The sequence below is a fragment of the Montipora capricornis genome, chromosome 10 (assembly GCF_036669925.1).
Source record: "Montipora capricornis isolate CH-2021 chromosome 10, ASM3666992v2, whole genome shotgun sequence".
Classification (NCBI taxonomy): Eukaryota; Metazoa; Cnidaria; class Anthozoa; order Scleractinia; family Acroporidae; genus Montipora; species Montipora capricornis.
The window spans coordinates 36,947,262-36,964,761 of NC_090892.1; the positions used below are offsets into that span (position 1 = coordinate 36,947,262).

At 39.6% G+C, this 17,500-nt stretch overlaps 1 protein-coding gene across 1 annotated transcript in view; it reads left to right on the forward strand.

Moving 5' to 3' along the window:
* Positions 1 to 17,500, forward strand: part of LOC138018716 (uncharacterized) — a 65,588-nt gene that overhangs the window by 19,842 nt on the left and 28,246 nt on the right. The window contains exons 3-7 of the mRNA XM_068865401.1: positions 10,089 to 10,543; positions 11,410 to 11,436; positions 11,590 to 11,841; positions 12,834 to 13,130; positions 15,917 to 16,204. Of these exons, the coding sequence (XP_068721502.1) occupies positions 10,089 to 10,543; positions 11,410 to 11,436; positions 11,590 to 11,841; positions 12,834 to 13,130; positions 15,917 to 16,204 (1,319 nt within the window). The remainder of the gene's footprint in view (positions 1 to 10,088; positions 10,544 to 11,409; positions 11,437 to 11,589; positions 11,842 to 12,833; positions 13,131 to 15,916; positions 16,205 to 17,500) is intronic.

Genomic DNA, 17,500 nt, shown 5'->3' on the forward strand with positions numbered 1-17,500 from the left:
AATTTCTGGTCGCGGTCAATTTGAAAATTCTCAACTTCGCAAGAAATATAAATTACCCGAAATTTTCCATTCCTTTTGACATTTTATTCTGGTGAGGAAACTAACGAGTGATTCATTTAATCTCATTTGGGCAAACCCTCATTTGCCATTGGCCCTCTTGAGATCAGACCATTTCAGCAAACTGGTTCCATATACACCTCTACAACGGCAATTTTGGGTATACGCAATTGGATCACAAACCACATCTTTGAAAATTAAAAAACTACAACAAAATCGGGGTTATTACTGCGATTTTTGTAACTCTGCCGAATCTCACCTTCAAATTGTGTTTTGGCTTCCATCAACCAAATTTCTGAACATAGCCTGGAAGACAGACTCCGCCTCCGGAAAGTGAATTGGAGATTTTGTTTAGTTTACAACTCGAATAACATTATGATACTTTTTAGAGATTCTTCAGCAAAATTTTATCGCTCTCCATCGGCGTCGAATGTACCGTGGGAAACAAAGATGCTGATTGGTAGGCTATGACGCGGTTCAATTGATTTCGGCATCTGTGGTTCCGGGTCAACTCTCAAAACGCAGTTTGGCCCTTGGCGCTTGAAGATGAGATTCCGGAGAATTATGAAAATCGCAATAAGCAGAATAAGGCTCTGACTTAATGAGTTAGTTCAGATGGTTTACACCGCACATCCGGTGCGGGAAAAATCAACTCTGGAAAAAATTCAGGGTATGCATCGAAACCTTTCACTTTCGTCTTGACCACAGAACTGAAATCCGGTTGCTTCTGTAAGCAAAGGATCACAGTTTACGTCATTAAGTTATCCCTACGTTTATTCTGTGCACTTGCATAATGAACAATAATTAACGACATTGTTGTTGCACAGCCGCATAAAGCGACCTGATATTTTCTGTATAACCCAAACAGAGGAACCAAGATATCCATCATGTTTCTATCATGGTTTCACCTGAACCCTTCCACAAGTCAACTAGTTCAAACGTCTACAGTTCCACACGCCCACATGCCCAGATGTCCACTCGTCCACATATACACAGTCCGACACAAACACATCTCACACAGGTCCTAATATCCAAAGCTCCTCAGGTCCACATGCCTACATGTCCACAACATGTATTGTGCATACATCTGTAGGTCCGCAGGGCCACATGTCCACAGGTACATGTGCACATGCCAACGAATAGGTACCCCTCTCTACAGACCCACACATCCCCATCTCCTAAGGTCCACATGCTTACATGTCCACACTTCCTCAGGTCCACATGCTCACATGTCTACACTTCTTCAGGTCCCCAAACTCACATGTCCACACTTCGAAAGGTCCACATGTCGACACTTCCAAAAGGTCCACGTGCCCACATGTCCACACTTCCAAAGCTCCACATGCCCAATTGTCCACAACTCCAAAGGTCCACATGTCCACACTTCCAAAGCTCCACATGCCCATTTGTCCACACTTCCAAAGGTCCAAAGTTCCAGAGCATGTATTTTCCGCACATCCGTAGGCCAGACATCCACATCTCCACAAGCCCACACGTCACTTGAACATAAGTCAATAGACAAGTTCACGCTCTTGATTGCATCATGGGTAATCAGGACAAAATGGCGGGAAATTCAAAGGTTTGTATGGAAATGCAAGGCAAACTATGCTGTACATGACTCTACTTTACAGACTTTCGCCTTCATAAACCAAAATAAAAAGTTCATGTTCACAACTGAGATCGATGAACTAGACTTGGTATCCGTTCTTTGGAATTCCTAAATATTGCTTTTTTTTTTATCTCCATACATTCTCTGTAATTTTGTGTCTGTGGAATCACAGGAAATATATGGGAGAAACTCTTAATAATAATAATAATAATAATAATAATAATAATAATAATAATAATAATAATAATAATAATAATAATAATAATAATAATAATAATAATGATAATAATAATAATATATTTATAAAGCGCTAGAATCCTTAAAGTTTAAAAGCGCGTAACAAGAGCAATACGGTATATAAGACTAAAATAAACGGACACTGAGGACTTTCCTTAATGTCAAGCGGCAGAGTATTCCAAGGTGTGGGGGCTGCCGGAGAGAAAGATCTTGCACCGTATGATCTCAAATTAAAACGCGGAATATAAAGAAGATTCTTTGATGATGAACCTAGCTGACGAGATGGAATGTAAGGTATAAGTAGATCGCAAATGTTCGAAGGTGCCAGATTGTTAAGAGCCTTCTACGTGATGAGTAAAATTTTAAACATGATACGATAATGAATCGGAAGGCAATGAAGATTTAACAAAATAGGCGTAATGTGTTCATGTTTTCTCGAAAGAGTAATGAGACGAGCAGCAGCGTTCTGGAGGTGCTGTAACTTTTTTATTTGGTAATTGGGAAGGCTATAGAGTACATAGAGTAAAGAATTGCAATGATCCAATTTTGAAGATATAAATTCGTTAGCAAGTGTTTCAGTAGTGGTTGATGACCGATATGTTCTTATATAGCTGATGTTACGGAGATTTTAAAAGGATGATTTGCAAATACTTGCAACATGATCGTTGAAATGAAAGTGATTGTCAAAAATGACACCAATATTTCTAGCTATCTGTACAGAGCGGATGGTCTCATTGACAACAGAGATTTCTTGAAGGACTGGTCTAGGTAGATGTTTAGCAGAGATAACAAGTAGTTCAGTCTTATCCTTGTTCAGTTTAAGACGGTTAACCAGCATCCAGTGATCAATCTCATGTACACAACACTCAATGTTAGACACAGCTAAAGCCCTATCCACAGGTATAGTTGGCTGAAAGGACAAGTAAAAATCATCAGCATAAAAATGGTAACTCAAGTTCAATTTCTTAACCATGTCGGAAAGCGGAGAAGTATAAAGAAGGTACAAAATGGGTCCCAAAACTGAACCTTGTGGAACACGACAATGAAGAGCATGTCTCAAGGAAGCCCCACCTTCAACGGACACATACTGCATGCGACTGGACAGATAAGATTGAAGCCATAATAACTGTTTGCCACTGACTCCAAAGCGCTCTTGAGGACGAGAAAGAGGAATATCGTAATCAACCCTATCGAAAGCTGCGGAGAGGTCCAGAAGTAATAAAATAACTGTTCTACGGTTTATCAATGGCTGTGACGATGTCGTTATGCACACGAATAAGAGCCGTTTCTGTGCTGTGATACTGTTTATAGGAAGACTGAAATGCGTCGTACAGATTATTATTGTTAATGTAGGAAATCAGTTGGTTAGCAACAGACTTCTCAATTGCTTTGCTGATAAAAGTAAGATTAGAAACAGGGCCATAGTTGGAAAACTGCGTATGATCCAAGGAAGGCTTCTTAAGGAGAGGGCGTAACTTAGCAACTTTTAATTTGGCCAGATTGTAGCGAAGTATTAATAACAACGGAGATAAATGGTAGCAATGTGTCCAGAGCGTTTCATGTGACGTAGCCAGGAAGAGGGTCAAGATCGCGCCATTTGGAAGATAATTTCACTACACATTTGTGGACTTCGTCAACGATTACCGTGTTAAACTCATTAAACGTATAAGGACAGACCCGGTTGACATTTTGAACTGGGTGGATAGGAGCTGCAGCATCTAGGTCGACCCGTATTTTAGCTCTCTTATTGGAAAAGAAATGAACAAACTTATTTAAGAGTTCCGAGGGCGAGTTACAGGGTGGATATGGTGTAGAACACTTTCTATGTAACAGATTGTCAATTGTCTTAAAAAGAAACTTGTAATCCGATTAGTTATCATTGATTAGTGAAGTGTAATAAGATTTCTTTGAAGAACAAATTAAGTTGTTGACAGTACGGCATTGATCAATAAACAACTGGCGATTCACTAGAGGTTTGGTCCTTCGCCATCGCCGTACCAATCTCCTGCGATGTTTTTTCAAGTTGTTAATTTCCATGGAATACCGAGGTGCAGCAAGACGCAGAGTAACAGTTTTTGTTTTAACAGGAGCATGGATGTCAAGAATAGAGCTTACTTGCTACATTAGCCATTCTCTCCAAATTTATTCTGCCGCACCTTTGAGCGCATATCTTCTGTTTTGGAAAATATAAAACCCAAAATTGCATATCATGAATACTTTTCATCTTTTTGAACTTCCGTACAAACCTTTGAATTTCTCTCCATCTTGCCCTGATTACCCATGATGCACTCAAGAACGTGAACTCGTCAACATATCCGCAGTTATTTTGATCGTGAGTGGAGCACGGGAAAGTTATGTTGCTGTTGCGACTATCAGTTATTGCCCTTTCCCTTGTCGCAACACATTCTTCAAATCAGTGAGGAAAGAAAGTTACAACTATATACAGGAGGTTGAATGAGAACCATAACTTATTGGAACCAAGAGAACAGTTTCTCTTTTGCCAATATTTTCTTGGCTAAGACTGAAACAGAAGTTCTAAGCTAAGCCGTCTCAAAACCTTCAGTTTGGAAACGCTACATTGACGATGGCTTTTCCCTATGGGACGTAAGTAAACCGGACATAGAGACTTCCTTCGAACAAGCAAATTTACATCACCCTACGATTAAATTCAGGGCAGAAATATCTGACACTGAAACTGTTTTTCCAGACACAATAGTATACAAAGGCACGAGATTCAAGGATCAATCAATCCTTGATGTAAAAACACATTTTATAAAGCGGAAACCATCCAATATGTACATTAATTTCACCTCTTGTCACCCGCCAAGCGTTAAAAACGGATTTGTCAAAGGTCAATCCCTACGAATTCTTACAACAAACTCCTCAAAGACAATTTCGAGGAAAATATTTCAAAATTTAAAAGACATTTGCGGAACAGAGGTTAATCACGCAATTTGATAGAAAAATTACTATCAGACATCAAATTCACAAGAAAGGGCTCAGTGCTTAAAGGAAATACCAAGACACAAAAAGGTATTTTACCTTTTGTGACATAATACATGCCGTCAGTGTCAAACCTAGAAGAAGCTTTACTCAGAAAATGACATTTAATACAGAATCAACCCCTACTTCGCCAAATTTAAACCACCTAACATTTCATACAAAAAGGAGAATCCTTTAAGGATCTGCTCGTTAGAGCAAAGCTATAAAAGGTTCTATACACGTGTTCACACAGGAAGGGAATCAGTGTGGTGTGTCACCCCTTGCATTTCTTAACAAGGTATCACACCAAATCACAAAACTCCACCATGAAAACCACATTGACGACATGACCAAAAACACCTTGCCCTCCAAGAATACCAGAGTTCTACAGTCTAACAGAAATTCACAAACCAACTCTTGCAGGAAGGCCAATCGTCTCGGGTTATGATAGACCAACAGAAAGAATTTCGTCTTTTGTTGACACATTGCTTCAACCAATATCTAAGTCACAAAAGTCATACGTTAAAGACACAACTGATTTTATAAACTTTATTGAAATCACAAAGGTCAAAAACTGCACATTCCTTGTATCGATGGATGTCACAAGCCTCTACACAAATATACCACAAAACGAGGGTATTGACACAGTATGCAAAGCATACAACAATTTTTACAAAAAGACAGCCCTCCCATACCGACACACTAACTTCGAGAAATACTTAGGCTAATTCTCAAAGAAAAGTCTTTCCGATTAAATGGAAAGCATTCTCTTCACATTCACGGGACGGCTATGGGAATGAAAATAGCTGTTTCCTTTGCTAACGTATTCATAGCAAAGATTGAGACCGAAATCCTAAGCAAAACAGCTTTTACACCTACAGTTTGGAAACGCTACATTGACGACATCTTTTCCCTATGGGACCTAAGTGAGCCCGGCATTGAGACTTTCATCGAACAAGCAAATTCACATCACTCAATTATAGAATTCAGGGCCGATATCTCTTACACTGAGACTGTGTTCCTAGATACGATTGTATGCAAAGGCAACAAATTCAAGGAACAGTCGATCCTTGATATCAAGACACATTTTAAGCCAACTTAAACCTTCCACTACACACATTTTACCTCGTGTCACCAACCAAGTGTTAAAAATGGATTCTTGAAGGGCGGTTTCCTAACAACAAATTCCTGAGAGTCTACTTTCAAAGAAAGCATTCCAAATATCAATAAACACTTGCTGGACAGAGGCTACCCACGCAATGTAATAGCGAAAATCCTATCAGGAATATAATTTACAGGAAGCGCTACAGCGCTTAAACAGAACAACAAAAAATGAAAGAAATCTTGCCTTTTGCAACACAGTATCAATAATCAATATCTAACTTAAAAGAAGCCTTCCTCAAAAAATGGCACCTAAAACAAAATCAACCGTTACTTCGTCAGATATTCAAGCAACCACCTATCCTTTTATCGGCTAAGAAAGGGAAATCCTTAAAGGATCTGCTCGTCAGAGCAAAAATATTCATATAAGAGTTTTCACACCGAAAGGGACTGTGTGGCTTGTCACCCCTTGCATTTTCTGTATATAGTTGTAACTTTCTTTCTTCACTGAGATGGAGAATGTGTTTGTGCAACAGCAACATTACTTCCCCGTACTCTGCTCACGATCAAAGAAACTGTGGATATGTGGACACGTGTGCGCATATTGACTTATGCACCAGTGACATGTGGACCTCTGGATGTGCATATGTAGATCTGTATACCTGTGGACCTGTGGACATACGGGCGTGTGGACCATACATGCTCTGGACCTGTGGACCGTTGGAACTGTGGACATGTGGGCATGTGGACCTTTCAAAGTGTGGACATGTGTACCTGGGGAAGTGTGGACATGTGAGTACCGGTATGTGGACCTGAGGAAGTGTGGAAATGTGGGCATTTGGAACTTTAGAAGTGTGGACATGTGGGCATGTGGACAGGGACCTGAGGAAGTGTGGGCATGTGAACCAGAGGACCTGAAGAAGTGTGGACATGTGGGCATGTGGACCTGAGGAGATTTGGATATTAGGACCTGTGTGAGATGTGGATGTGTCGGCCTGTGGATATGTGGACGCGTGGACATCTCGGCATGTGAGCGTGTGGACATGTTGGAGTGTGGAACTGTAGACGTTTGAACCAGTTGACTCAGTTGTGGAAGGGTTCAGGTGAACCCATGATGGAAACAAGATGGATATCTTAGTTGCTCTGTTTGGGCTATACAGAAAATGTCAGGTCGCTTTATGCGGCTGTGTAACAATGATGTCCTTAATTATTGTTAATTATGCAAGTGCACAGAAAAAACGTAGGCATAATTTTATGACGTAAACTGTGATCCTTTACCCCCAGAAGCAACCTGAAATCCATTTGGGGCAGTGATTTGAATTTATATAAATGGCTGTTTTTTCAGAGGAACACTGAAGGATGGCACACCAATAATTGCTGACTGTCACTCCTAAGGTGTGAATGTCAATAATAGGAATCGAAAATCTTAGTTTCACGTCTTCTTATGCTTGCTTACGGTTTTTTTTCGTCCAGCGGATACGTTTGACTCATTGTTATCCTTTTTCTTATCATTATATATAACACGATCTCCGCCTATAGCAGAATGTGCACCTCGTTCCTGGGACCTTTCCTTCGCTTTGAAGTGGGGCCGGAAAAGTCCTGGGAACGAGGTTGAGATGATTCAGTGATTGTTGAGCCAGGCTGGACGGAACTGCACGAACAGGCTTTGGAACTCGATTAAAGATGAGGGTCGAGAGAGCCTTGCTTATAAATGAGTAGCTTGTTCTAACCTAATTTGATCTAAAGAGTGCATCAGCTAGTTACTGAGTTACCAAACCCAGTCGGAATCTGGGTTTCATTTCGTGGGTTTTTTTGTTATTTTATTTTGTTCTTTTTCCGTGTCGGGAAACGTCTTGCCTGTCACTCCCCTGCTAAGTGGTGTCTAAGTTTGAGGGGGGTGGGGTAATGCGTAGATGTCTCCGGTGCACACGGGAGGACATTTAATTATTATCCTGGAATGGCGTCGGAGGTCATTGTAACGCGAATGGCGTTTTAGTGCATCTTTAAACTAAATATTATGGAGCTCAAGAATGGAACGTCAATTGGATAGGCGGTCAAAAATATATATCTGGAATTTTAAAAGCGACGAGTAATGTTATTCGACAACAATTTCATTTTCGCCGTTGGATATCAAGTAAGCTTTGTTTCTAATATTTTACTAACTTGTTATTACCAGTATATACAACAATGAAGTCAAATGGCAATTCTTTTATGGATTTAACAAACATTGAAGGAATCGAACTCTTTGAATGCATCACTGTGTTTACTGAAGTTGCATTTAAGTTGTGTGGCAAGTTACATTCATTTTGTGACTCAACTCTGCAAAGGTAAAAAAAATTGGAAATATAACAGTGAAAAATTATTTGATTGAAAGCTTTTGTGCTTTATTATTTACGGTCAAGGTTCTTTCGAAAAGGGTTTGATGTGAACTGTCAGAAATTTATTTAATTGCATATGCTCTGTTACACCGATTGTGTGTCTCGTTTGCACGCACGAAATTGAAATAGGAAGGGTTTTTTGCCTCTTATAGCAAATATGTTGTTTGTTTCAATAAATGTTTCGCTGGAAAATATTTCTGTGAAATTTCCACCTTTTGTAAATTTATCATATTGTGTAATTTTCGAGCTTAACAAATTTGCAGACGTGTGTTGAAATGTGATACGGGGATGATCTTTGTGGTAATGCACTGTGAGCAGCGCATAAGTCACAAAAATAAACAGGTCTGTTGAAAGCGTGCTTGAGTTTCAACAAAATGAGCCCCAAAATCGGCAAAAAAATTGTGACGCTGATGAATAATAAAGTAGCCGCTATTCCCAAAACGATCGAATTACCTGGTGATAAATAACCTCGTCCTGGAGAGTAAATTTTGACTTTGCAGAAACAATGGTCAACCTCAAGAGTTGGGCGATTGTGATCTTTGATCTTCTTCGCACATTTCTTGTCAAGGTTTCTAACATTTGAAAGAAAAAGAAAACTAACAAAAACAAAAACCCGGTGTCTTTCCATCATTTGACACAGATGCTTCACTGTTTCGCAAGTAAACACGCCGCGGTAACGTGATCACGGCGCTCGCTGAATTCGATGTCACTTTCGATTTTGCGATTTAATCGGTGCATCCAAAAGTACAATGGTAACTTTTTATATTCGTGGTTCAAAATTAATGTTGTTTTCATATCGTAAATTTTGTTACAGGTGGCAAAATATTTTATTCTCGATCGACCGTCCTGAAAACTTCCTAATGCTCTTCCTAAAAACTGTGTCGATATTTATTTACTTTTGCATCATTATTTGTTTTGCATAAAGCAAGCTAACCAAATCTGTACCTTGCTTGGTTCGCATTTGTTAGCTTTAAAATAGAATTGTCGGTCCTATGCTTTTATTACGAAGTGGTATACTTTTTAGGTCGCCCGTCCAGATACTAACCCTACCGGACAGGGTTTAATCTAGTGAACGTTTGTATTACAAAGATGCCAGATGCTTGTGGTGAAAAGAAGTTGTGAGGGAACTTGAAAATGATCAACATGTCAGCCCAGAAGCCAATGTTTCTCGATTCCCTTTTATTTTCTTCAATCTTTCAGCGTTCAGTACTTTGCTAGTAACCACATGTCTTCTCAGGGGGCTATTTATCCAAGACTTCTACCATGGCACTACAATATACAATACCAAAACAACATCGTATACTGTTAGAGCTACATATTACGCAACGACAACTTGAATCTCCTGGAAGACAAAACGCAGCTCAGTTGACAATATGAAATAAAGCGCTGTGTTACTTCAGTACCATACGTAAGCAATGCGTGTCTATTTTTTCTAAAGATGACAGGAATTTCTTCTTTCTGACAAATGATTAATAGGCCGGTAGCCAAGATTTTTAACCTCAGAAAAGGATTTGTTTTGTCGTATGAACGTGTGAGCCAAAGGGCCTCTGCTGGTACGACTTCTGGGTGACCCCTTAAATGGTCTTAATGATCCCCGACTTGAAAAAAATTGCCTGGAACGCTGCAGTTTAATACCACCCAACTCAGTCCCTTCATACAGCAGGCACCCCAGTGAACGCTCTTGGAGCGTCTAGTTATTTTCATTTTTTTTTTTCTCTTTTCAGATGGCTGGCCACAGGCAGGGCGAATGGGATTGTCTGTAAAGCATATGACGTGCTATTTCCTGACGGTTACTGTAAGCAAATCCTTGGTAACTCACCAGTGTTTGGAAAAATGGAAGATTTACGGAACAATCACGAAATAATGCGGAGTTTTAACGATCTGAAATCAACTTTACAGCAACTTTTTGAAGTGCGCGAAAGCTGTCTTGCAGCGGTCGATGATATGTATTGTCATAACTACTTTCCACGATGTTACATTTCTTCCTCGCCTCAGCCAGTTTGCAGAGAAGCATGCGAGGAAAAGTTCTTAAAAGTGTGTGATCAAGAAATCAAAGCGGTGAAAGATTTTAATAGAAAAATGCCTTTCTCATTGCGTTTAGACTTTGAAATCATAAACTGTACAACTCTACCATATCGGAATCCAACAGGCAACTGCTACTATCCTGATGTGATACAAGGTTACTACGTTCCAAAGGTTTTTCTTTTTCTTTCACATAATCCAGAAGGAGTAGAGTGGAACAGATGCGTACATACATACATACATACATACATACATACATACATACATACATACATACATAATTGACCGCTCCCCATAGGGGCTTTTCAGGGCCAATGAAACACAACGAAACGACAACTGTTAAGAATCCCAACTGGCTGGAGGCAAACCAGTTGGCTATTTACAAGTGCGGCTGGGAAGTTGAACCAGGGACTACCAGGATCAAATTCAACGAGCGGTCAGAGCGGGTCTTGAACCCGGGATCTCCGGATCTCAAGGCAAGCGGCCTAACCACTGGGCCACACTGCCTCCAATGAGGAACTGCTCTGCTCCACAAGCGTATTTCTTGCTTTCGCTTGGGCAAACTTGATTTACCTCAACGCGGTTCACCAGTAGGCAATGACTCGAAAGATGCACTTCGCTTATCTCGTTGAGGAATTGTCGTTTTCTACGACGATTTATAATGAGTACAGCTTGTCTTACTAGGTATTCTCATCTAAGCCAATCAATGTGCAATGAGCTCAATTACTTCAGAATACTAGTTGTTCTCTCCTGGAATGAGGACCAGCCTTCATTCAGTGATCTTTGCCCAAGCTATTTGAAACCCCCCAGGGCCACAGGGATATCCTTTTATGGGCAACTCTCCGAGGAACATTGTTTTCCTTTGATTTAGAGATTTCGTTACAAAGAGAGTCGAAATTTTCTTTCTCTATTAACTTTGCGCACCAACCATCACAAGATGCTGTTGAGAAGGTAACAAGTATTCTTTTTTCACTTACCACCTCAATTATTATTTGATCGCTTTTATCTTTATGTCTTATTTAGAACAACTAAACATCCTAGAGTGTAAAGGTATGTCTGATTTAAATTGTATTCTCGACTAGTGCAAAACCTTATACCAAACTATAAATATTTCCAACTTACGAAACGAAATCATCCCTCAATCGCGTTTATATGACCGTGACAAAAAATTGTAATTGTAATAAGAGATTGATTCTTTGTTAGAATGTTTCTATGGAGATGGGCGTGGTTACCATGGGAACAAAAGCACAACAGTTTCCGGATACAAATGTCAGTCATGGAATGCCACAACTCCTCGGGAACACAACATCACGGGATCGATTTATAAGGAAATCACAAATTGCACCGATTTTTGCCGTAATCCGGGGGGGTTCGGCTTGGATGGGCCCTGGTGTTTTACCACGAATGATACCGTGCAATGGGAGTACTGCGGCGTGCCTAGATGCGCCGAAGAAGGTTAGTACCTTCAGGAACTCATGACTTGAAAGTTAGAAATCACATATTCCTCCTCTAAATTCGTTTCCTCGCACCATTTATATTAAAAACGACCCCTCTGGCCAAGATTTGTAAAATTAGCCAATCAACGTGCGTATCTCCAATCCCGTCATATGCAAACATATATTGACGACACGGGACAAAGAGGTTTCACCTTTAAGTTAACTGGAAGCTAAGAGAATGGTTAGGAAGTATAAAAGTGTTCTTAAAAGTAAGGCATATGGGACCTTTTAGTGAAGAATTCGTTAGAATGACTGAAAAAGGAAGGCAACATTCGCTCAACACGCACCAAAGGAAAGTCCAGTTTCAACCAGTCACCCAGGACTTTCGTAAATTGGATTGCTATGACCGTTATAGTAAAATGAGGCTTACAACACTAACAATGAACTCGAAATTTTCAATACCGTACTTGGTAAAGCCTCGTGCGGTATTGAAATTTCTCCTTCATTGTTAGTGAACTTGTGCAGGTTAATCTCTACAATTCACTCGCTGAGTGCGTTAACCTGTAACTACACGTTTATGGAAATGTCCGCGTGCGTAATGTATATAACCCGCATCCCACAGGTCGCATTGAAAACTATGAACAACGCACTGCTGATGATTTACAATTGGTGGCTGTTTAGTGCACGAAATGCTTTTCATGGAAGCTTTAAAGCCAAATCTCAATGTGCAATCAGACTCCATTCCTGCGAAAGTATTTTTATAATCTTCGCACCTTTGTTAATACTCTTCGCCAAAAATCGATTTAAATACTGTAATTTGCATTACCAGATATAAATTTTCCTTGATAATGGGTCATGACTACTCCGAAACGTTGGGTTTTATCTTTTCTTATCGTTCGTTTTTACAGTTTTATGCTTAAAGAAATATCTTTTAATACGAATGTCTACAGCTATAGCTATTATTTTATTTATTCATTGAACCAAATTTCGTCGATCTTCTCATTCCATAAGCGCCATCAAGTCCACCCTCTGATTTTCGCGGTCACAACATGAGCTCAACAAGCATTCAGGTTAACTGGGAAGATGTTCCAAAGTCGTCAGTTAATGGAATACTCCTTGGGTTTCACGTAGCTTGCAATCTAGTCAACTGCTCAGAAGGACAAGTCATGGATTTGCCGCGCGAGAATCATAGCTGTGTGTTCAGAGGGCTTGAAAAATACAAGAATTATAGCTGCTGTCTGAGGGCATATAACAACTTTGGAAACGGTTCGTGGAGTAAAGAACTCGTCATTTCAACTGACGAAGACGGTATGATGAATGGTTGACTGATGATGACTTGCTGATGCACTAAAGCTAAATGACAGAGCGACGGACTTAAACTGACTAACTAGGCTGACTAGGGGTACCTTTTTTTTTGGGAAAATCCAAAAACGGATTTCTGATCTCGGATGAATGGATTTTTCAGCGTCAAAAAAAACGCAAAATTCGAAAAAGGATTATTTTCCATGACAACGCAAACAAACAAACCCAGAGTTGCGTGCAAATTTTAAAAACAAAAACAAAAAAATAGCGATTAATTTTGCTTTGGAAAAAGTCTTCAATGAAAATGCCACCAGAAGAAAAATACCTTAGCGATCGATAAGGTGTAGGAAAGGTGCTAACAATATTATTGCTCTCAAGAAACTTTAAGTGTAATTTCTAGTGTGAAATTTGCAGGAAACCTAGCTATTTTCGACCTATTTATGTCTTCGATCGTACGGTAAAAATGGCGCGAGAAAAACATTTGGGCTAACTTGTCACGTAGGGTAGCTGTTGTGTATAATTTTTGCATGGAAAACCGCTTGTCAAAAGTACTTTTTTCAAATCCTTTCCCAAAAAAACGCTGAAGTGATGAATCTGAAATATCCGGATTTAGATTTAATCCAAAGTATCCTCCTCGAGTGTGGATATTTTGGATTCATGATCCGTTTTCGGATTTTCCCACTGGTTGTCTGGCGGACTGACTGACTGACTGACTGACTGACCGCGTAAACTTTACCGTACTTTATTGTTTATCTATTAAAACAAATGACGGTGCTTATCTATTGACAAAACAACGTTCAATTAGTTGATCTCTATTGGAGTCACTGATTTTAAAATCAATTTAGAAGCGTTTCAGTCAACACAATTGCACAGAGCAAGCCTGCTTTTTGTTAGGCTGCTGCACAAATGCTAAAGTTGCTCATTTAACTGTTACAGTCCCTTGCTATTTAAAACATTCCGTATCCGCAAATGATCATCAGTGGTGGAAATTAAGTAAAGATTAGGTTTACGTATGGTGATTCCCTAGAAATAGAACTTGTCATAGATTTCCGATGAAACGTCGTACTTTGTAACATGTCAAGGAGATGATAAATTTTAATAAAAAAAGGGGGTTAACGTGCTCGTTTCCATGTTACGACGCTGACGAACACCGCTATTTAAGCCACTTTGAGAATTGCCGTGCGCATCCCCAATGTTGGATAAATTTAGCTCAATTTTATAAATATAATCAATAATATAACGCAGAGCCGGGTGTATTTCTAAGGATAATTCAAGTACGTACCTAAATAATGTATTTAAATGCCTTTGTGAGTACTTAACACTCCAAAAACGATACGTTAACTTGAGTGAGATCTGTTCGAGTCGTAATGGCTCCTTCCGTACAATTTTACGAAATTGCCAAAAAACAATCCCTTTCGGCAAGCGTAATGGAAGAATACTGGGCTACATAGTTGAAATAAAATCTGCGGAAGAGAAAGGAGGGAGAGGTGAGATGAAGAACTTCACAAGGTCGAGAAACGTCACATTCACCGGGCTTAAGAAATACCACAAGTATGTGGTCAAAGTTCGCGGCCAGACTCAGCGTGGAAACGGGCCAGTAAAAGATGTAACTGTTCAAACAGACGAAGATGGTAATTATGTGCACTTTTTACTTTGAAAACAAGATATTACCTGCCTTTTTTTTTCAGAGAGCTTTACCGCTTGTCATTGAAGTGAAGGATGCCAACCTATATAGAGAGGATATTACACGGTGGAGAGAAGATATAAATTTTATGTTTGAGTGGCAAGAACAACATCTATCGCTGCGGTCACTCGTGAGATATTGTTCTTGCCACGAAAACATAAAATTCATATCTTTGAGCTAACGTGTAATTTTCTTTTTATTATACAGACACTAAGTATACATGGTAGAGATTGAAAAGCAGGGTTAACACAAATATAGGGTACTGGTATTACTACAAACAAAAAAATGCGGGAATCGTGACGTCGTTGCTCAATATGACCACTCGTGTTACATACGAAAAATACTTCACACGGTTCCCCGATGTCATGGTCGTATTGATTCCACAAGTATTTTAGTTCCCGGTAAAACGCTCCCGTCCACATAATACAGTGTAATTTGATCAGGCCATGACGCGGTGGATGACCATCAATCCTTTTCTCCAAATGAAGCTCGTACCTCGCGTGAACTTAAATGTCCTTACAGATATTCAAGCAAAGAGAACAAGTTCAGACATTTCATTTTAACACTGAGTTATATTTCGCATGCGATAGTAGTGCTACTGCTCGCTACGCAGTATCGCGCAATTGTTCACTTAAATTTGTTTATTTAACAATTCGCCAACCATTACGAAAATAATAGGGTGGCAGGATGGTAGTAAGGGGAAAGTCAAATCCATTTCTAATCCTTGCACACTCACACAAGCGCGAAACGCTCAACGCGCACACACTCACACGTACAAATGAATAAACACTAGGGCTAGTAAGGATGCGTACATAATTTCAGTGAGGTTGTAAATGTTTGAGCAATGAAGATGTAAAAGACTAGGTGATGACATCACATGTGCAGGTAAAGAGTCCCAGTCACTAAAATAACGATTATAGAAAGAAAATTTTAAAATAATTAGTGCGGACAGGTTTTCCCCTAATTTTGTAATCATGGTTAGATCTTGTTACTTAGAATGTGATTTTGCCACAACAGTTCCAATCTTTCTCGTTTAAGTGATGTGAGCATGGTTTTTGTATTATTCAAGTGTACGCAAATACTTACTGCACGCCTATCCTTTCCCTAGTTCCAGACCACCCTCCCTTAGACATATCAGCAACTACGATAGGATCATCTTTGGTACTACTCGAATGGAACCCAGTGCCCCCGGAATACACCAATGGGAACGTGCTTGGTTACAAAGTGTTCTACGGTGACGTAAGCGGCACAACACGTGAGAAAAGTACTGTTTCCACAAGGAAAACCTTTCAAAATATCGAAGGATTAACAGCCCACACGAACTATAGATTTCAAATACTTGCGTTCACTGCAAAGGGCGATGGCGCAACGAGTGCCCCATATTATGTGAAAACAGGTAAAGTAGGATTTTATTTTAGCTAATTAGTGTTTTCCTTCCGTTCATACGGGCTACAAATCTCTGAAGTGCGGATTCTGGTAGCAGGTTGGCATTTTGATAAAGAGCGAGTTTGCTCGGCATGGTGACAGATGACACATATGTGTTCCTGTCGCATGCCTGACACCAATAAAATCTTTTGATTGTAAGAATGTAATGACCCTTTTTTTTCGCGAAAAAGTGGAGAAATCTTTCGAGCTGCTAGTCGGGATATCTCCGTTCTTGCATCCAATAGTAGTAATGATTATATTAAAGCTTGTCTTAATACAGGAACTTTAGTTGTGGCCACAACACATTCAATTTTTGTTGTTTGCAATTGCTCCCGATTGTGCTGGGCACTCTAAGCATTTTTTCGATTTTGGCGCTAAAATTTGAACATTTTTTTTAAAGTTTGGGAAATTAAGCATTTGAACTCTTTATTCTGGTCTAGTTCCGAGCAACATTTTGTCTTGAGAAACAATTTTCAGTAAACCGAGATTCTTTAGTGATCGTGAAATTGAGGAGCTTAGGAGCAGGGCTGGGGAACTGGTGAGAGCACTCGCCTCCCACCAAAGTGACCTGGGTTCGATTCCCAGGCTTTTCGTCACTCGGGGGTCTCTACTCTGCTCCGAGAGGTTTTTCTCCGGGTACTCCGGCTTTCCCCACTCCTCGAAAACCAACCTATGATTTTATGTGATTTCTGTGCGGTGCACCCAATTTTTAGTGCGTCTGCGCTAAATACACTGACACTTAAGGTTGTTTAGTACAGTCTTACGAAGAAAAATATCAACATTTTGAAATCTGTTAAATTAAGGCAACGGGATGTCTCTTCTGAAGTGTTAGTCACTGCAATTGACAGTTGAATTGCTGTACAATGTAATTTTACCTAACAAATAAATGCAAATCAGGGGGGACTGGAAACTATACATTTCAAAGGTCTTTTTTTTCAAGACCTAGCCGTACAACCAGGGTTAAAATTTTGGGAATTTGTAAAAAATATGAAGACAAGACCTTCAACATTTTTTAAAAAGATCTATCAGACAGTTTTTCAGTTATTATTAAAATAGACAAAAATCAACATTTTTGCCATTTGCGAGAAACCTGTCTGACAGATTTAACTATTTATTTCGTTTATTTTGTTAAGGAAATCCTGAAATTTTAAGGTGGAGTCGTACAGCTACAACTGTAGTTTTCGAGAAAAAGGCCTTTGAAATGTCTGGTATCCAGTCCCCCATTCAGGAGCTCGGTCACTATATTTAGCATCTTCCCCTGATTTGC